Raw genomic sequence first — 21,277 nt, 5'->3', positions numbered from 1 at the left:
GCCCAGCTGGCTAATGGGGTATTCCATACCACGTGACGTCATGCTCAGTATATGAATGGTAGGCGGGATCCAGGAAGTACCGATCGCTACCTGGTTATCGGTCAGCGTGGGTAGTGAGCAATTGCATTGTGCATCACTTATTTTGTATATTTTATCATTATCATTATTATTCTCCCTTTTCTGTTTTATTAAACTGTCTTTATCTCAACTCAACGAGTTTTTCTCACTCTTACCCTTCCCATTCTCTCCCCGTCCCACTGATGGGGGTGGGGGGTGGGGGAGTGAGTGAGCAGCTGTGTGGTATTTGGCTGCCTGCCAGGTTAAACCACAACACATAGCTCATCATATTGACCTACTAAATGATTTTGGGATGGATATTTTATCTCCTCTTCATACAGGCTGATATGATTAGAGGTACTAATCGATGCTCATTTAGGTCAAGTTAAGACTTCCCAAAAGACCCTTTCATTAAATCTGGGGACTGAAGAATGCTGTTGTGGGGGAACAAGGCACTCCTGAGAAAACAGCTCATTGTAGCCCTCAAATTGATAACCTTGATTAAATTCACATTTGCTTGTGCGAAGCCACGGTGTGATATGACATATAAATGGTGGAGGCAACGGACTACTAACATTTCCATTCCATCTGAAAATTATATTTTCTGGTGCTTTACTAGGAGTTTTAAAAATGCTTTATCAGAAACAAGTGAGGAAAAAATAGCAATTAAACTTTTAGTGCATAATAAGGTATGCTATTAAACAAGATATCCATTTATTCTCATTAGTAGTACCTCCATCATTTTAACATCTAAGTACTAAAAATGGCCTGTGGGAGGTCTTGCAGAAAAATGACATCCAACCCTAGGAACAAATATATAAAAATACAATGTATATAGCTCATTAGGAAATCAGTGAGAAACAAGCAAACAAACAAAAACTAGTTTAGAGAAAGTAATTAGATAGTAATAGATTAATCTGAAGTATAACCACCAAATGCAATGACTGTTAACATCACTTAATTAAAAGCTGCATAGAAATTAAAAGCTGCCTAGAAAGATAGGGTTACATGAAGAAACTGAGTAATAAGATCTCAAACATTTATACATGTTGTAATTCAATTTGGTCTCATCATTCAACACAAATTAATTTTGTGTTAATTTTTTTGTTTTTAATCTATGTTATTTCTTTGTGAATATTTGATGACCAGCTTGTAAAAGAGGCTACAAAGGAAAGATATTAAGCAATCATTCTGTAACAAAAGGATACGGCTTATTATAACTTACTTAGTCATGAATTAACATGCCATTCTCCTTGTTTTTATATGGTTGAAGAAATCTTTAAAAAACACATGATAATGAATTTAAGAACTGTGTACAAAGAAATATGCTTTGATTTAACCATCAAATATTGTGTGTGTGTGGAAGTCAGGTCATAAGTCCTTGCCTGTAGGGGAACAAACCTGTCCAGCCATCTGTAATTTAATTACTCAATCTCCAAATGCAGACTTGAATTGCTTCAGTGAGTGTAACAATAAACACTTCAAAACCTCATGAAAAGGTTCCCCGTATGGTTTTGTTAGATAACTTCTTTCTCAGAAGAGAATAAGATGGTTTTGCAGCAGTTTCTGTCTTCACAAAGACAAACACAATTCCTCCTGTTAGACTTTGAGCTTAGCATAGCATGAGAACATTAAATTCTGTTTCAGCATAAAGTGTCAAGATTTATTTTGGGGTGTTTCAGCTAATATGTTATGTATTGTGTTGCAACTTTGAAATTGAATAAATTGTTCTATGCAAGTCTACAGCTGTTAAAAGTGCCACCACCTTTCAGCTGGTCTGTTAAAATGATGCTGCATGGCAATAGTTTCTTTAACATACATCACCTAATTGAACTGCAATTGAAATAGCTCCTAAAAAGCCAAATTCATCACTGTTAACTACATACCACTGACATTCTTACTAAGGAATTGACATTTTCAAACGGTGAGCCTAGGGAAACCTCTTGTCATTAAAATGCTACTCTTTGTGCATCAGTTATTTTAGATTATAACAAATACCAGGGCTGATCCCATTATCACCCACAGAAACGAGATCAAAGTATTTATATGAATTTCAACATTATTCATGATCATTACCGGCTTACAGTCTTTTCCTGAATTAAAATAATCAACTGTTTAAAATTTTACTTTTAATCATTATATACATGTAGAAACATAATGAGTTTCAGAGTTATCTTTTTCTTTTTTCTTTTTCTTTTTTTTTCCCCTCAAAGGAATTTTCATTTTCTATCAGGAATTGAAGTAAGGAATCAATCTAAAAGAAAAGGGGCACAGAACTAAGATTAAGGAGGTTCATCTTCAAATCCTGTAGTTGTTTCTTTGCTCTGCTTGGCTCTGCTTTGCTCTCTTTGCCTGCCTTACACTGCCAAACACATGATTTGTGAACATTATAGATAAGTGATTCTTATTTTGTGTTTGTACCAATTATAATTTTTTTGTGAAATTTTCTCTCTCTTTTACATAACTTTTTTTGATTCTATAGAGTCCAAAAGACATTTGGGGGCTTTGATTTTTATGATAATTATTTTATTATTATTATTAATTTTTATTTCAGTAACTGCTTAGTTTACTTACTGTATTTGTTATTGTTCAAGACAAACTAGCACTAAACAGCATCATTAAGCTCTCTATATTCTGGCCTGAAAACTCCCCTGAAAGATGCCTTTGGTTTGGTTCTTATCACTCCAATGAATATAGTCTATAGAAGATTAAATTCTTCACACATTCAAATCCTTAACTTGTTTTCTAAGTACCAATGCAAAATGCAGTTTTCCTACTTGTTATTCACCTGTTAATTTAGTTTACACATTGCATTACTGGAATTAACTTGGTTTCTTTTTCACTGATAATATTCCTGGTTTATGAATATGAAATATGAAATATATGATTGTATACAGTTCAAAATAAATCTAGGATCAACTGATGTTTTTGCTATCGTCATCGTGTTTTCTGCAGCCGAATTACCCATTGTTTCTATGACATATTTCTCCAGCTAGTGGACTCTGGTCATCTTCTTTGTCCATACAGAAGCCACTCCAATCCCAGCCTCATTTCCTCATCTGCGTATATTCTTTGGAATCCCATTTATCCGTCTAATATCTCTGGACCTTTTTTTCCTGTCTGAGAACTCATTCTGGAACAACCATTTTATCCTTCTACAAGAAAGGGGCAAAAATCAATTTTTTACATAAAGGATGAGAAACTCTGAGGCAGCTGTGATGCGTGGAGTCTCAGAGCACAGTATACTACTGATGAAGCACTGCTAGGTGAAGGTATTGATATTATCACATGGTGATGTTACTGCTTCTCACCATTTTTTAAAAGGTCGTGGCTCTGTCCTGCTCTCACACTTCATGAAAAAAGAAGATTCCTAGCTGGGCCAGCAGTCTTGCTGTTCTCACATCACGTGCTAAGAGCACGCAAAAAAAATGAGGATCCCCTTTGTGAAAGAGGGAGTCCTCTTGCTCCCAAACTGAGTGGAAGTGAAAGCTGGGAGCTGCTTCTCAGGATCCCAGTTGGATACTCTCTAACGTGACTATATCTTACTATATTTACCTCATCCTCTTGTCCTTACATATTTGTTTACTAACAAGGAATTAGCTTAGAAGAAGACTGGAGGGTATGTTTTCTGGAAATCTCAGCTCCACCCTGAGGGCTGCTTGGCAGTGCACACTACCAAAAGTAAATTATCTAGTCTCAATTCAGTGATTAACCACAAAAGTGACCCTCAATTATTCAGTCTCCTCAACTTCTCCATTTCATTTTGTCCTTGCTATAATTTTTTTTTTTTTTTTTTTTTTTTTTTTTAAGTGTAGACTCAAACTTGCCCCAGCTTTCTGGAACACAACCTGGTATTGGGCACCCACTGTCCAAATTTAATGGACAGCTCTGTAATTGAGATGTCTAGAAAATAACAAACATAATATTTATAATAATTTTTACCGTTATAGAAAAATTAGTTACTTGATGCCCTGTGAAGGCACTGACAAATGGTGAAAAACATCTTAATGACTTAGCTTGACAGAGTAAGAAATTAACTTGTTTACACTTCACAACTGAAAAAGTTGCTTAGGTGTCTCAAATTTCCCAGATTATACACGAGCTTTACATACTGTATGTATGTATGATTCATCTTTGCAGCCTATATTATTGCAAGTAATTTCTACTCAATCATGGGAAAAAAAGCATAGATACATAATTGTGAGAAAAGAAAGTGTTCAGAAACATTTGGGATTAAAATTCATGCAAGTGAATTTAAATGACTTTACATTAACCTATTTTTTTATGCATAGGAATCTTGGATTTTTTTTCTTCATTTCTGTTACCTGCAGTGATATCACTCAGTGCTTTTCCTGGTTTATGAAGACAGATTTTGACTTTCCCATCACTCAGATATAAGAGGAAACCACCTGAAGCCTGGTGTAGTTTACTAGATAATAGAAGTCCCTCCTTGTTCCAGGTGCGAAACTGGAAACTGATGAATACTTCGTCTTGCCCTGATGTGCCTGGCAGTGCCAGGTAACTACTGGAGCTCAGAAATGTAACAGGAACCATCTGTGGCTCTAAACATGAGAAGGACATGTTGCCCTAGAAAGAAATGAAACAAATATGGTATTAGGAACATTCAGGGGAAAAGTTATAAGAACTTTTGTATGGAAACTGCAGAGTTTCAAAACATTGTGCATAGAACCTAATATTTGTAATACTTGAATGTGTTAGTCTAAAAATCAACTATGAACACGTAAGAACATCATCAGTTTGAGAACTAGTTTACCTAGTCGTTTGACCAGAACAGACATATCTGCCTGAGCAAAGAGTGGCAAGGACCTTTGAGTGAATGAGGTAAGATCCTAAATTACATAGCTGATTTAATGGCACTTCAGGAGTTAGACAGACCTGTTTTGTTTCTATTTTGGCTCAGCCTCAGGAAGCATTAGGGACTTGACAAATTTCTGAATGTCAGATAAAATGCCACCGAATGCCAAGTTTGGTACAAATATTTATATGGGTCTAAATGCTTGTATGCAGAGAAAAATGTTAAGTTTGGCTACTGATTGCTTAAGGCAGTGTTAAATATGAGAAAAAAACATTTTGCCAGACCGAGGAGCCGTCTTTCCAAATCAATGCAACTGGAGCTGTGCACTGACCCCAATATTTGTTTTCACAAATAGCCAGAGAAAATTCCACGTATAAACTCTTGCTACTTACAAATAAGAAACACATACTTCATAAATCAGAAGGAAATGTGTTTTCAAGCAGGCTTATATGGACCAGATCATAAGTTGTATTTAGGCACCTAGCCTTTATTTTGTGCTTGACTGCTTCTGAAATCTCTGGTTCTTAGCTACCTAAGAGATGAGTTCATTGACAAACTCTGAGCTTAACCTGCATCTGTGGTTGTACTGAGTTATATAGATAAGAAGACTGGAATCAGAATAACACATTTTTTTCATCTGGTGTCGGAGTTAGTTAATACTTTATGACTCTTGATAGTACACTTTGATCTAATGACTTGCTGGCACCATTTGAACTATAACTAATTTGTTCTGTACAGATGATTACTAAAAGATTAATGTCTTTAGGATTTAAAATACATTTAACTTCTGTTCAATACAAAGAGCTTTTAAAATTTTGAACATACATAAAACTTTGACCTTATAGTAAAGAGCTAAAAAAATCAATTTAAGAAAAATACTCACTAGCCCCTGGCATGGCAAGGCATTAAAGTTTATGCTTTTTAATTTGCTTCAAGGAAAATACATAAATAAATTAAAGCTCTGTCTTATGAACTTAGCTGTAGAGAAACGAATAGTCAACTGAACTGACCCATAGTGAAAAGGCTGTGATGAGATTAATAAACCTTGTTAAATGCTAAAAGCTTACTACCTGCAGATTTCCCCTCCACGTTATCTGGAGGGGATACTGCTGCCTGCTACTGTATCAGACCAATAAAGTGGCTATTTAACAAGCATTGTATGGTAACATAGCTACTTCCAGGCACATTTACATTATAAAACATCTCCTAAATAGTTTTGAAAGTAGCACAACAGTTTAAATCATTTGAGATGAAGATGGTGAAATTTCCTATGACAATAATTTCATAGTTCCCCTCTCACTAGTCCATACAGAGCTTCCTATAACTGCCCTCTCCCAAACATCCATCAACATCATGGACAAGATATTATACGGAGGTATCAGTTTAATTAATTCTGGAAAATTTCAGATGAGCTTCACATGAGAAGAGATGCCTGCCATCTGTTTTTTCTGGGACAGAGAACAATATTTGATTGTTCATATTCTGAACTGAAATCCAAATCAAAAGTTTTGGAGCTTGAAAACATTTTATATTTTGTTAGTTATTTTGAACAGATTGTTTCCATCATATCTCTACATTTCCTGCTGCTAAATAAATAAATACTGCAAATAGAGATGGCTCTATGGATGGAAAAAAAACAAAGGACTTGGTAAAATTTATAGAAAACCTTCTGTAACACGGAAGAATGTTGATATGTTATTGGAACCATTTCTCTAAGTGGTAAGGATTTGGCTAATACAACTGTGTCATGTCACAATAAATGCATTAAACCCACCAACCTAAACTACAGCTATTCAGACAAAGGACAGTATGAATCGACAAACAGAACTTATCTATCAAAATCATAATGCTCTAGAGAAAACAGAGTGAGTCAATGTTCTCAGCGATAGAAGGCTTTTAAAACTTACTGCTGTGTTCTTAATAGTCAGGTAGAGAAGTCAAAGCTAGAGCTTCAATGACTTCAGATACATCTTACTTTACTCACTGGCTTTTGTACATACACAACAGCGAGATACCACACAACAGTGAGATATCACACACATCTAAATATCAGCTAAAGACCTGAAGAATAAAACACATCCTGCACTGTCTACTGGATGAGTCTGTACAGTAGCAAATATAAAATAGCCCAATTAGGTGATTTCTTAATTTTTCTTTCATTAAACAACATAGATTTTACTAGAACTGTGTGTTAACAGATTGTATATGAAAGTGGCTGTGGTCTTTTTCTTTTCTCTATTTTACTTATTTATTCTTTCTTAACTATGAATCTCTTACCACAAAGTAGATCTGAGATTTATGCCTCCTGGCCAGGTCAATAATGTTCACTCCATTATAATAAATATTTTCAAAACAGCCATGAAAGTTCCTGCGTGACAATGTCCCTGATTTTCCAGGCACTGGGATCCCTCCAAAGCTGAGCTTAGAAAGAGAAGAGAAATCAATGATACTATTAAATAATTTTCTAAAGAAAGAAGTTGCCAGTAGTGTAAGAGCAGAAGTCAAAGACTGGCCAGTAATGAATCTGCTACTTCTTGGCTATTTCCTTGTACAACATCTACATATTAAAAAAACAGCCTTACAAAAATTAGGCTGTATCAAGTCATATGTATGTGTTAAAATATTCTGAAATGTTGGCTTTTTTTTTTTTTTTCTTCTGAGGGTGCCTCTTAACAGTTGCTTAGTATAGAGTTTTACATGTTTTCAGGATTCATTGCAGCTGCAACACCAAGGAGAAGAAGGACAAGACCCAGCACATGTAGACCATGCTGAACAGTGAGAAAAGGGAGAAGAGAATTCACTAACAACTTCTTTACGAATTTTGAGCCTGACTTCTCCATTGTGTGCAAATCATAACTACCTTAATAAAGAACAAGAGTGCATCAGATAAAATTATTCTAAGGCAAATGAAAGGAGATACTTTTCCCCTCCCAAAATGCTTAGTCTGTGCAATTCCTTGAAGTGATGCTGTAGGTTTATTTGGGTTCAGAAAGAGATTGGAAGATTTAATAAAAATAAAAATCCATTAAGAGCTATTAAATTCAAGAATATCACTCTGGTTTAATAAGTCTCTGAGGCAGAAAGTTTTAGAAAGCAGTAGATTATTGCAGAAAAACATTGCCACAAGGGTGACCTGAGTTATACACTGGTCTATGTTTCTACTCTTGGGCACCATCAGAAACAGGATGCCTGTTTAAGTGAACTTTTGAATTCACCCATTTCAAAGATATTCTGGTTGACATTGTAGAAAATATCAGGTTAAACTATTTATCTTTTAATTTTGAAATTTCACTTAATATTTAAAATTATTTTATGAAAAAATGATGAAAAAAAAATATATCATGTTTCAATAAATAATTAAATTGAGAATTTTTTATAGTCAGAAATACAATTCTAGTTACAGTGGCTCATAATTTTTTGGAAGTTTTTAGGCTTTTTTCCAGCTTTTTGCTTTCCTTTCTACCTTGTTTTGGTAACACATACTTCAAACTACAGTATGTGGAAGAGAGGAAAAATTAATTTGCAACACTGGCTGATTTAGTAAAATAAATCTATTTGCCAATCAGTTAAAACTAACATTTGTTGTTTCTTTTTTTTTTTTTTTAATTGGTATGATCCTTCAAGCCTTGGTATTGTGGCTTGGATTCAAAAATTTTAAGCAGAATCATAACTTTAATCTTGTGAATGATATTTTTGAAATGGAATAATGCAGACATGGAACAGCATGAAATCTTACTCTAAACTGCTTAAAAACTCAAACAAGTAGAATAAAGTAATTTAGATCTGTGGGTTCTAAACACTCAGCTCTATCACTCATTGTCTCATCCAACAAACAGGACGGGGCAAACATAAAGCAGCCAGTCATCACATTACAACTGTGAAATAGTGGTATTTTTAACCATAGGTGGGGAACTGTTACAACAAATTACATGTACTCCTTTTCGTGAATCTACCATTTGTGTAAGCAAGATTTTTTCACAGTACATTTGCCAGATTTAACAGGAATTTAAGTCTTAATCTAAACATGTCTAAACTGGTTTTATGCTGATTTATTGTAATTTTCATCAAACCATAAAATAATAACTTTGAGTTGGGGCTCATTCCTTGTGTTTACATACTCTTTACCACATTTGCAACACTACTGAAACAAAGATTAAAATAATGAATTCTGAGATGAAAAAGATGGTCTTTTGAAAATTTTGAGTTGCAAGTGTAGTGGAGCATTCATAAACTAAGAACATCTCTTTCTCTTTCATTCATTCCTTTAGGAGATAGAAAGTCCCTAAAGTCTTAAGCATTACAAACTTCCTTAAGTTCTCTCTCCTTTGCTTGTTTGACTGCATTTACATAACAAAGTTAATAAATGTAATAAAGGAAAGGTAATTTTCACACCTCATAATCAAGGTCCAAATAATTGAATTCTCCTTTTACATGAAAATGATGAGTGTGTTTATCCACTGTAAAGTTTACTTGATTGTTAAAGTGCTCAAGGAGAACAGAATGCCACTGCTGATCATCCAAAAGGCTGCCCAGCGTAATATTAATTTGGGCATTAGAAAGATGAGTTTTAGTATCACCTTGAAAGAAGAAAAATAAAAACTATTAATTCCATATAAAAATATAATTATTCAAATATATACTGCTAGTTTATCATACTCTATACATTAAAATCCACTTAACAAATTAAAAGAAGTTTTAGTCAAATAATACCTAATAACTATATTAGACTTTATGAGACTGTAACTGTTACCTAAATTAATGAATAGGGACAGCTTCCCTTCAATTAATTCCAGGGTAATGTGGTCTCCATTTTGTCCTTCTCTGTGGAGGAGAATTCCATCACTTTGCATTGTCTTAAACTTCAGAGAAATCACATCTTTCAGCGCACTCATGAGTTTTTGATTAAATGTGTAAATTAGACAACTTTTCCCATCAAAGCCAACCACCTCGGACCCTAGAAGTAAAGAAATGAAAGAGAGTGTATAATCCTATGTATAAAAGAAACAGTTGCATGTTACTTCTATATGATATGAAGTTCCACCACTAACATCCTTAGATTCACTTGTGTCCAGTAAAGCGTAGCTTATTTCTGCTATTCCTGTTCTTCTCCAAATGTTAAGACTGTCCTGTTTTAATGATGATGCTATCACTAGATAATAAAGCAAGGTGAGCAGAAGACATTCAACTTCTATTCCAATCTAGTGCTAATCACACATACTGAAAGGTCTTCCTTGCCTTGGAGCCATGAAGTACTTTGACCATTTCTGTTTTTACTGTATTCTTAGGGTGAAAATCTCTATTAATTTATCTGCAATTAATCCCAATTAACAAAAAAAAAAAAAGAAGAGAAAAAACATGTCCATTACATTTAACTGAATTTCAGGGTCTTCATGCAGGCTGCGGATTTAAGCCACTATTTAAATCAATCTAGATATCCATACAGTAGTTCAAAATAATATCATGGCATACTATTCTAGGAAAGAAACAAAAATATTCTAAAATGAAAACCTGTCAGCTGTGAGTAGGGCCTGGTTCTGTTCATCAAATGTATTTTACTGGCATCATAAACAAATTACAACTTTAATTAAGCTGAATTACCGTTTTAGCACTGGAATATAGGACTTTATACCATCAGTTTTCCAGTATGGACATCACAGAATCACAGAATGGTTGAGGTTGCCATGCACCTCTGTAGATCATCCTGCCCAACTTCCCCACTCAAAGTAGGGTCAGCTCCAGCAGGTTTGTTAGGGCCGTGTCCAGTCAGGTTTTGAGTACTTCCAGGGATAGAGACTACACCTGTCTGGGCAACCCATGCCAGTGTTCAACCGTCCTCACAGTAAAAATCTGTATTTCAGTTCATGCCCATTACCTCTTGTCCTGTCACGGGACACTACTGAAAAGATCCTGGCTCCTTCTTCTTTACACCATCCTATCAGGTATTAATACACATGGGTAAGATTCCTCCCAAGACTTCTACTCTCCAGTCCCAGCTCTCTCAACCTCTACTCATATGGCAGATCCTCCAGTCCCTTAATCATATTTGTGGCCTTTTCCTGGATTCACTCCTGTATGTCCATGTCTTTCTTGTAATAGGGATCCCAGAACTGGACCCAGCAATTCAGACGTGTCTCATTACCACAGTTGAGTAGAAGGGAAGGATAGCTTTCCTTGACCCGCTAGCAACACTCAGCCCAGGATGCTGCTGGCCTTCTGTGTTGCAAGGGCATGTTGCCAGCTCATGGTCAACCTGGTGTCTACCAGAACCCTCATGTCTTTTTCTTCAAACCCACAGTCAGCCCCTGGTGTGTACTGGTAAACCCTTGCTGGGATTATTCTTCCCCAGGTGCAAGACCTTGCACTTCCCTTTGTTGAACAGCATGAGATTCCTGTCAGCCCATTTCTCCAGCCTGTCTGGGTCCTTCTAAATGGCATCAAAGCCCTCTGGTATGTCAATCAGTCTTCCAAATTTTTATTGGCTGCAAACTTGCTGAACCTACCCTCTTTCTCCTCATCCAGGTCACTAATTCTTTCTCATCATCCAGGTCACTAATGAAGATGTTAAACAGCATTGAAACCAGTATCAACCATGGGATATACCACAAGTGAATAGACTCAGCTTGACTTTGTGCCACTGATCACAACTCCTTCAGCCAGGCAGTTCAGTCTGTTTTTAGTTTGCTTTATTGCCCACCTAAATAGCCTGTACTTATCAGTTGTCTGTGAGGATATTATGGGAGACAACATCAAAACTCTTGCTAAATGCAAGATAACCAACAGGAAACATTCCCTTTCACTCACCAAGCCAGTTATATCACTGTAGAAAGCTATTAGTTTGGTCAGACATGATTTCCCCTTCATGCTGACTATTTCCAATAATCTCCACATCCTTCACATGTTTGGAAACAGTTTCTATTTCCTCCTTCACCTTCCCAGGGATTGAAATGAGGCTGCCAGTTTGTAGTTCCCCACATATTCCTTCTTGCATTTGTTGAAGCTAGGAGTGACATTTGCTCTCTTCCAGTCTTTAGGAACCTCTCTCAGTTGCCACTACCTTTCAAAGACAAACAAATGTGGCCTCAGGATGACCATGGCCAGTCCCTTCAGCATCTTGGGTGCATCCCAATAGGTCCATGGACTTACGTATGTCCAACTTGTTCAAATGTTACATAGCCTGACCCTCCTCCACTGAGGGTCTCCCTTGCTCTAGTCTTTCCTGTGGGCCTCAGAGACCTGAGATTCCTAAAGGCAAGTCTTACAAGGTGAAGAGGTCATTGAGTACCTTGGTCTTATCCATGTCTTTTGCCCCCAGGTCCTCTGCCCCATTCAGCAGTGAACCCATATTTTTCCTCGTCTTCCTTTTGCTCCTGATACTCCTGTGGAAGCCCTTCTTGTTGTCTCCCATGAACTTTATCAGTTTCAAATCCAGGTGGTTTGGCTTTCCTAACCACATCCGTGCATGCTCAGACAATGTTTCTGTACTCCTCCTGGGTCATCTGACCTTGCTTCCACCTCTTCTACACTTCCTTTTTATTCCTGAGCTCAGTTAGGAGCTCCTTGCTCATCCATGCAAAGCTCCTGCTACTTTTGCTTGATTTGCAACACCGGAACACAGACCTTCTGTTCCTCCCACAAAGCTAAGTCATAACAAAATTAGAGCCCATACTTAGGATTTGCAAGACCCGTGATAAGGCTGATTTGGGTAAGAAATACACTCTCATTCACTCTCAATCTCTTGTTCCAATGTTTATAGAGCATTTGGAATAAATTACCAAGAGCAGTATATCAGAACATACTATTTAAAACGTCAGTTCTTTGGCGGTTCCATTCATTTTTTATCTCTTTTAAAGTAACAACCATCTTCAGGATAGAGGAAAATGGGTTTACCAATATCCCTGGTCGAAGCAAATCACTAACAAACTGAGCAGGCATTTAAGATGCATCTTCTGTCTTGTCATATTGTTTTTAACAGCCCAGATTTTTCAATTCCCTGCTTGTCAGGATAGACCTTTCTGGAGCTTGGAGGAAATGAACCTTGAAAATCAACCAGCTCTCCTGAATCCCTCTTGTCTTCAGGACCATTTCCCATGTCATTCTTCCAATCAGGAGCATGAAAAAACCTGCCCTGCTGAAGGTTAGGGCTGTGATCCTGCTATTTGTCTTGTTTCTTTCTCTCAGGATCTTGAACATCACAGTCTCACGGTTGTTGTAGCCAAGGCTGCCCCAGCTTTCACGTCCACCATCAGTTCTTCCTTGTTTGTAAGTATGAGGGCCAGTAGAGTGTGTCATCTTGTCAGCTCCTTGATCACCTGTGTTGGGGAGTTATCATCAAAGAATTCCAGAAAACTCCTGGATTGCTTATGCCCTGCTGTGTTGATCCACCAGCAGACACCAGGGAGATTAAAGTCCGCAATTAAGGACCAAGGCCTGTGAACCTAAGGCTTCTTCCAGTTGTCTGAAGAAGGCCTCATCCATTTCTCCCATATCAGGCAGTCTGTGGCAGACATCCACCACAATGCCACCACCTTTAGTCTGTCCTCTAATCCTAATCTAGAAACTCTGAGCTGTCTCATCATCTGTCCCCAGGCAGAGCTCCATGCACCCCTGCTGCTTGCTTACATAAATGTTAACTGCCCTTCCCCATTGTCCTGGCTAGTCCTTTCTAAACAGCTTGTATCCATCTATGGCACCACTCCAGACGTGTGAGCTATTCCACCATGTCTCTATGGTCATGATGAGATCGTAGTCTTTCAAATGCATGAAGACCTCAATTTCTTCTGTGTGTTCTCCATGTTGTGTGCATTAGCACACAGGCACTTCAGAAAGGCATTCACTTGTGTTGATTTCTCAGAAAAAGTGTGAGAACTTCCCCATCATGTTGCCCTCCCAGCAGCACTTCCCTATTTGTGTGTTTACACTTGAGATGTTCAAGTGCTTGCACTTCAGCCCTGGTTTGTTGTTTCCATGGTCTCTCTTGTCCACACTGCCCTGAAGCCTTTGTTTCTCAAATCAGTTCACCACTTCCTCACTTGATTTTGGGCCATCGTCTCCCTCCCCCATCATTCCCAGTCTAGAGCTCTCCTCACTAGTTTGGCCAGCCTGGAAAAGGTGCTTTTGCCCTACATGGTCAGATGGATTCTGTCTCTTCGTAGCAACTCTTGATCCTCAGAGCGTCCTAAGGTTGTTAAATCTGAATAATGCTGCTGACACCAGCTGTGCAACTAGTTGTTGATCCAAAGGATCCACCCAGTTCTCGTCAGGAACAAGGAAAATGCCACCTAAGACTCTATGCCCTTGCTCCTTGCCCCTAGAGCCATGTAGTCATGCTTGATACACACCAAATCTCCCTTGGCTGTACTGTTGGTGCCCACAAGGAAGAGCAGCAGAGGCTTATAGTCTGAAGGTTGGTCAAGTCTCCACAATGTCCTGGATCCAAGTCCCTAGCAAGCAGCAAACCTCCCTAGAAAGCAGGTCAGACAGTCAGACAGGGGGGCCTTCAACACCTGCTATGGGGAGAGTGGGACACACACCTCAAGGGACACCTTCATAGCATAGAATCATACAATAGTTCGGGTTGGAAGGGACTTTTTAAAGATCTCCTAGTTCCAATGCCCCTGCCATGGTTAAGGATATCTTTCACTACATCAGGTTGCACAAAGCCCCATACAACCTGACCTTGAACACTTCCAATGAGGGGCAACCACAGCTTCCCAGGGCAACCTGTTCCAGTGTCTCACCACCAAAAAAAAAAAAAAAAATTCTTCCTTATGTCTTATCTAAATCTACCCTCTTTCAGTTTAAAACCAGTCCTGTCCTGTCACTACAGGTACTGGAAAAAACTCTTCATCTTTATTATAAGCCCTCTTTAAGTAGCCTTCTCTTTTCCAGGCTGAACAACCCCAACTGTCTCAGCCTTTCTTCATAGCAGAGGTGTTCCAGCCCTCTGGTCACTTTTGTGGCTCTCCTTGGGACCTGCTCTGGCGGGTCCCAGTCTTTCTTGTGCTGGGGACCGCAGAGCTGGATGCAGTACTCCAAGTGGGGTTTCACAAGAGTGGAGTAGAGGGAGATAATCACTGCCCTTGACTGCTTGCGTCTGTACTATAATAGACAAAATAATAAACTCCCAAGTTTTACAGATGAAGAGTAATACTGAGGAATTTTCATTATTACATTATGAATGTATGATTTCTGACTTACTTACTTACATTCATACATCTCGTGACTGTGCTAAAAGGTAGGTACAGTGTTACCGCCCCATGACAGTGCTCCAGTGAAATCTACTTTCTATTTAGGACAGTGTTTTACCTAATTTCTTTCAAGGTTACAGACTTTCACTTTACTTGGGGGAAAAGGGAAGGGAAGGGAAGGGAAGGGAAGGGAAGGGAAGGGAAGGGAAGGGAAGGGAAGAGAAGAGAAGAGAAGAGAAGAGAAGTAAAGAAAAGAAAAGAAAAGAAAAGAAATGAACCAGCTGATTTTATCCCAATAATATAAAAGAATATCTGTCAAAATCAGTACAGATTGAACAAGACATACACAAAGGAACTGATAGCACTATAAAAAGCTCATAGAGTATTCACAGTTCATAAGTAAAGAAGAAAAAGGTAATTACCCTTGAAAGATACATTTGTGAAATAAATGAAGATGTAAAGGACATTCAATAAAACATGAAGTTATTTTTCAACTGACTGGTTGACTTCTTGCAAGTCAATGGAAATCCATTATCTATTTACTAACTTTATTTAATTTCACTAAAAATGTTTCTCCACATTGTTGGCATGGAAATGAACTCAATTCAAATTAACTATAATACTTAAAGTCAGTAATTCATATTCCATTTTCAAAAATTCTTGTCAAGTGAATGGAGCTATGTTTTTAAATACAATTTCTTGATTTTCTTCACATCTTGATAATGTACTTCTTACTTATGAAGAATTCATTTACCAATGTACAATGAATAAATGTGACATTCTACCTAAAAATGAATCCTAGGTCGACTGTTTTACTTCATTATGTCGTTGAATGAATGTGGACAGTAAAAGCACTAATCAATATTAAATTTAAATAATGAATGTGAAGTTTAATAGCTTCAATAAAAACTTCAATAATAGAACTTGTACATTGTTATGTATCTATCAAACCAGCTAACTAGATATATTCTTAGTAGGTACTGATAACAGCAGCATTTTTTGATTGGGAACATACTCTTGTTATTAGTTAATGAGACAAGAGCATAAACAACATTTAGCACTGCTCTCCAAAATCCTTTTCACTATTCTGCAACACTAACTCCTAAGAGCTGTAAATCTACCCTGTCCAAATTTGGAAAATAAACAAAATCAAACTTTTCCCCCACCACCATGCATGAATGAAGATTGTGAAAGGTCTGCAGATGTTAATCAAAATGCTTATAACAGTTCTCACATATGTTTTGTCTTCACCATCTGTGCATCACCTCTGGAAATAAATTGGAAGAGTTGTGAGAGATAAAGCTTGGGTCTCCTACAGGGTTATCAGGATAGAAAGAATGAGCCCAAACACCCAGGGTGCCATAACATTTTTCTCTTTCATATTTACAAACTACTCTCAGCTCCTAATAGTCCCTGGACTATAAGAAAAAAAAGCTTAAACCAATGCAAATTGTTTGGCATTTTTTATTGGTTTTAGATATCCTTAGTCCTGACCAATTGTATTAAAATGAGAAATCTGGTCTCTGGCCCTTTCCAATTTTGGGAAAGCAGACTTGAAAATGTTCATAGTGTTCAGAAAAGTTAAGTAAATCAGGACTTAGGTATTGCTTTAAACAAAGCCTTTGAGAAAAAAAAAGAAAAAAAATGGCATGTTAAAATTGTTCATAATCATAATCAACCACCTTTAAAATGACCTTTTTTACAATCACATTTACATCAAGCCCTTAAAAGCACATTATCCCAGTTATGAAGAGGATGGCAAGTCCTTTCTTTGACTGATGTAACTGTGCCATTGATTTTATGCATTCCAGACAGGAAGGGAATGCTCAAAAAACCTCAACACATTTGACAGTGTTAGAGGGCTCTGGAAGAGGGTTTGCATATCACAGTATCTGCAGTGCTTGTTGTTAGACACTGCATCTAATGATGTTTTAATGTACAGTGTGCGTTTAGTTCCCAGTTATCTTTCTCCTACAATTTTATACAATTGCCATTTTCACATTTAAACCCATCTTTCTGTCTGTCATATGAAAAAGCCTTTTTTTTTCCTATTTTTAACCTACTGGTTTTCAGAGGATGGAATGAGAAAGAGAGTGTTGTAATGAAGGGAGGAAAGAGTAAGCCAAAGAGGTTTCTAATTTCCCTTTTTTAGTGCCAGGAGATAGCTTAACCTGAACTGTGTTTTACATGTCACAATGTGACATTTCAGGAACAAGACATGTCTGTAGAGATTCAACAGTCTCTTTTGCACGCACTAAATAGGAAGAACTATCAGGCAGAGGCTGAGAGAGATTTTGGGGTGGGTTTTTTCTAGCAGCACAGAGTGTTTGTTGTGTAGTCATGACACAAGCAGCTTTCATCAGTCCACATGAAGCCAGGTAGTTCACCTGGAGGTAGAAAACATCTTTCTTTCTTACATGAAAAAGACTGTAGGACAGGAGTAAGAAAACAGAGGAACATGGCAGAGTAGCAGAGTGAGGAAGAAGAAGAATTAAACACAAAGAATACAGGGGAACTCTTTTAATGTTTCGTATAACCCCATAATTGACTACCTTATTTAGCTTTTCTATTCCATAGGTGCTAAGAGGCAAAAATGGAAGGGCTTGTTCTGGATGCATGCTTTACAAACATATAAAATGTGACAGTCCTTGGCCGAAAATGTTTATAGTAAAAAAGGAGTTCTGTGTAAAAAAAAAAGGAACAAAACTTATAATAGAGACTGAGGATACTAGGCTAAGTTATTCAGACCAGGTATTTGGCTGGAAGACAACAGAGCAGCAACTTGAAAGTAGTGCCAACAGTTGTGTTGTAAGTATTACTTCACTAAGATAGTAATGACTTCTTTTGGATGTAACAGACATGCATTTTTCAGTATCACTTTATGGAATACTGAGATCAACTTTATATATTCTTGCAGTTTTAGTTTTAGTTGTGCAATTTGCAACAGGTAAGACTGAAGGAAGAAATTACTGCATTTGTATCTGAATACAGAACATAGTGCACATATTCGGTGGTAAATGGAAAGAGAGTTATTTATTCTTACAATATAAGACCCAGTGAGATGTCTCTGAAGGGAAGAATGAGAAATGGGAAATCTGGAAAGTGTGAATCAAAGTTAAAGTAGGTATCATTGGCCTTTCTGCTTTTCTTTATTTTCTAGTCCCGCTTGGAAAAGTACATAGCAATTCAGAAAGAGCCAAGCATGTTTACTGTAACAATAAGTACATGTCCTGCATGTGCCTGATAAATGGAGGAAAAGACTGGAGAGAAAGAATTCATCTTTCAAATTGTTAAATATATTTTAAATATATTTTAAAGTATAAGACTATAATCACCTGATCTGTCTTCAACAGCAATTGAACTACTAAAAGCACGTGGTAATTCTAGATGTTCAAAATAAATAAAGAGATGATAAACAGTCTGCAACTCATTTGGAAGGAAAGCATTTATACATAGAAAAAATAAGCATTTCAAGAACTCACAACAAAAAATCTTAACGAGCTTAAAAAAAAAGTTTCCGTACTTTTAACACTATTGCATGCTTTATGTACCACATTACAGTGGATAATGGATGAAGCAAATATTCATTTTAAATTCAGCCTAATATTAGAAGATAGTTATCATTGATTTGTTTCCATAAGCTATCTATAGGATCGTTCCTGTACCAAATAAGAAAAATACAGAAAAATACATAATCTTCCTCAAACGTAGTTACTGACCACACACAAAATATTTTAACTGTAACAATAAATATTGTAACAGCTTATTCTATATGTTTTATTATTTTTAGTAACATGGACACTGTCCTCTTTTTGTCCTTTAGATTCGTAGATTTTCCATTGCCAACATGGCAATAGGGATTATCACAGAAGAGAGCCATAAGATACCTTGCAAGGTGTGATAGAGAAAATTCCAGTAGTGAATACAGATAATTAAAATCTAGATTTTAGGCACGTGCAAAAGAGAGCTCTTCAGTTCAGACATGTTTGAGAACAAGGCTTTGAGGAAGGATTTAAACATTGTCAAATGCACAAGGTAAAGGACTGGGAAGAAGCAAAGCTGATCGACTTTCAGTGGAGCTTAGAGTTAGGAAGAATGTACCGTCATCAAGTACCACACAGATGAGCTTTCAGCTGGAAATTATAAAGTCATCTCTTCAGCTTCCATTTTTAACTTCTAGTAATCCTGGTACTTAAAATAGTGGAGGGTAAGTTGAATCTTGGCCACATTTTTCAGTTACAGCAATATTACTAGATTGTTCTAGGAACCTTAAGTCATGTTCTTAGTCTCCAGAGAGATGTCGCTGAGGAATTCTGTGTGCTTTTAGCTTCTCACACCCTTCTTCTGGCATGAACTGTCTGTTCTCTGGGATGGGGCAGTTACTTAATTTCTGAGGTGACCTAATCTCCTGCAGCCAGGTTGAAATTTTCAATATCTTTAGTTCACAGTCTTTTACTCATTTTACAAAGCCAAGTTTAAGGCAGAAAGCCCAGATGTGTTTTACTAATGTTCAATTTAAAGTCAAATACTAATGATTGGAAATAGAAGAGAGAGATATGGAGACCGTTCAGAAGAGATCAGTTGTGGAAAGCATGACTTAAGCATAGAAGTGGGGAAAAAAAAATCCTACAAAAACCAACAGATGAAAGTACTTAAAACAAGCAATTAAAGAGGTTGCTTAAAATAAACTCTATTTCCCTCATGGAGGAAAGTTGTGGAGAATAAAAAGCAGTAAACAACTCGCTAGGAGGAGTATTTTTTACAAGGTCCAGGGATGAAGAACTGTAACAGGAAGACAACAGGAAGATTTACATTGTCCAGTAGATCAATACAACCATAACACTTACGCATTTGTCTTCCAAATGCTTGTATCAGTTATTGTTTTACTAATGACACAAAAAAATATTCTAAAAGTAGCCCTTAAATATGTAACAATTTTGAAGTATCCTTCAATTGTGCTTTCGTGGGTCTATCTACTTGTACTCTTATTGGGTCAGGACCAAGACCACATATATTTAAAACTGTAAACATTTTCTACATTTCACCCTTCAGGTAGAAAGTATACCATGTTAAGGTGAAGTTTTTAATACTATCAAGAAAAGAGTTTGCAGTAAGTCAGTTTTTGGATTACGTCCACACCATTCATTCCAATGCAGAAAAAACTGGAAAATAAGCATCACATATTGTTAGATGATGTAGAAATACTGAAGACTGAACATAAACTTATTGAATCAGTTTTATTCAAGATTAAATTTAAGCTTAGAAATCTACTTTCAAGTATAATTTAGTTAGCAAAAGCCAATGATGAGTAGTCATTTCATTTAGCTGATTCAACAAAACACTTACGGTATGTGCATCCATACACTTCAATGCGCATTCCAATTCTGCCATTCGGATTCCAGTCCAAAGGCACAAAACGGAGAAATCTTGCTTTAATGGAATGCTGAAGCTTATAGTATACGACACTGTCCGCATTTGTGTTTCCAGAGAAGGCCTAGAAGAAAATGAAAAAGAGATCAGCCACATCCATATTGAATACAGAAATATATGGAAGTATTGCTGATCTTTTCATTTTATACCCTTATCTGTCAAACAGTCAAGTACAGGAATAAAATGTAATTGTGAGTGAATTCCTGAATCAATCTTGACTATTCTACTGGATCAAGTGTAAAGTCATCTGTGCGTTTAGTACCAACACCACATTCATTGGAAAATCTCACACCTTCTACAGTTTAAGTGAATGAAACATTTCGAAACCAAACAGTCCTTTCACAAAATGTGTAGAACATCCTGGCATTTCAGTGTATTGTACCATCTGTTTAATATCTTTATCAATGCTCTGGATGAGGGGATCAAGTGCACCCTCAGTAAGTTTGCAGACGACACCACATTGGGCGGGAGTGTTGATCTTGAGAGTAGGAAGGCTCTACAGGAGGATCTGGACAGGGTGGATCGATGGGCAGAGGCCAGCTCTATGAGATTCAACAAGGCCAAGTGCTGGGTCCTGCACTTGGGTTACAACAACCCCATGCAACGCTACAGGCTTGGGGAAGAGTGGCTGGAAAGCTGCCCAGAGGAAAAGGACCTGGGGGTGTTCGTCAACAGCCTGAATACGAGCCAGCAGTGTGCCCAGGTAGCCAGGAAGACCAATAGCATCCTGGCCTGTATCAGAAATAGTGGGGCCAGCAGGAGGGGGGAGGGACACGTGCTCCTGTCT

General features: G+C 37.2%; 1 protein-coding gene across 1 annotated transcript in view; it reads right to left on the bottom strand.

Moving 5' to 3' along the window:
• The window catches only part of LOC104080592 (contactin-associated protein-like 4), a gene marked incomplete at both ends in the record, with an annotated part of 24,626 nt that extends 4,072 nt beyond the window's left edge, over window positions 1–20,554 (bottom strand). Inside the window, 5 exons of the mRNA XM_009583032.1 lie at window positions 4,383–4,644; window positions 7,154–7,294; window positions 9,266–9,450; window positions 9,624–9,827; window positions 20,407–20,554. Of these exons, the coding sequence (XP_009581327.1) occupies window positions 4,383–4,644; window positions 7,154–7,294; window positions 9,266–9,450; window positions 9,624–9,827; window positions 20,407–20,554 (940 nt within the window). The remainder of the gene's footprint in view (window positions 1–4,382; window positions 4,645–7,153; window positions 7,295–9,265; window positions 9,451–9,623; window positions 9,828–20,406) is intronic.
• Between the last annotated feature and the right edge of the window lie 723 nt (window positions 20,555–21,277).

The sequence above is a fragment of the Fulmarus glacialis genome, unplaced genomic scaffold (genome assembly GCF_000690835.1).
Source record: "Fulmarus glacialis isolate BGI_N327 unplaced genomic scaffold, ASM69083v1 scaffold13590, whole genome shotgun sequence".
NCBI classification, from domain to species: Eukaryota; Metazoa; Chordata; class Aves; order Procellariiformes; family Procellariidae; genus Fulmarus; species Fulmarus glacialis.
The sequence above is the reverse complement of the archived record's forward strand: the minus strand, read 5'-3'. Positions and strand labels throughout refer to the sequence as shown.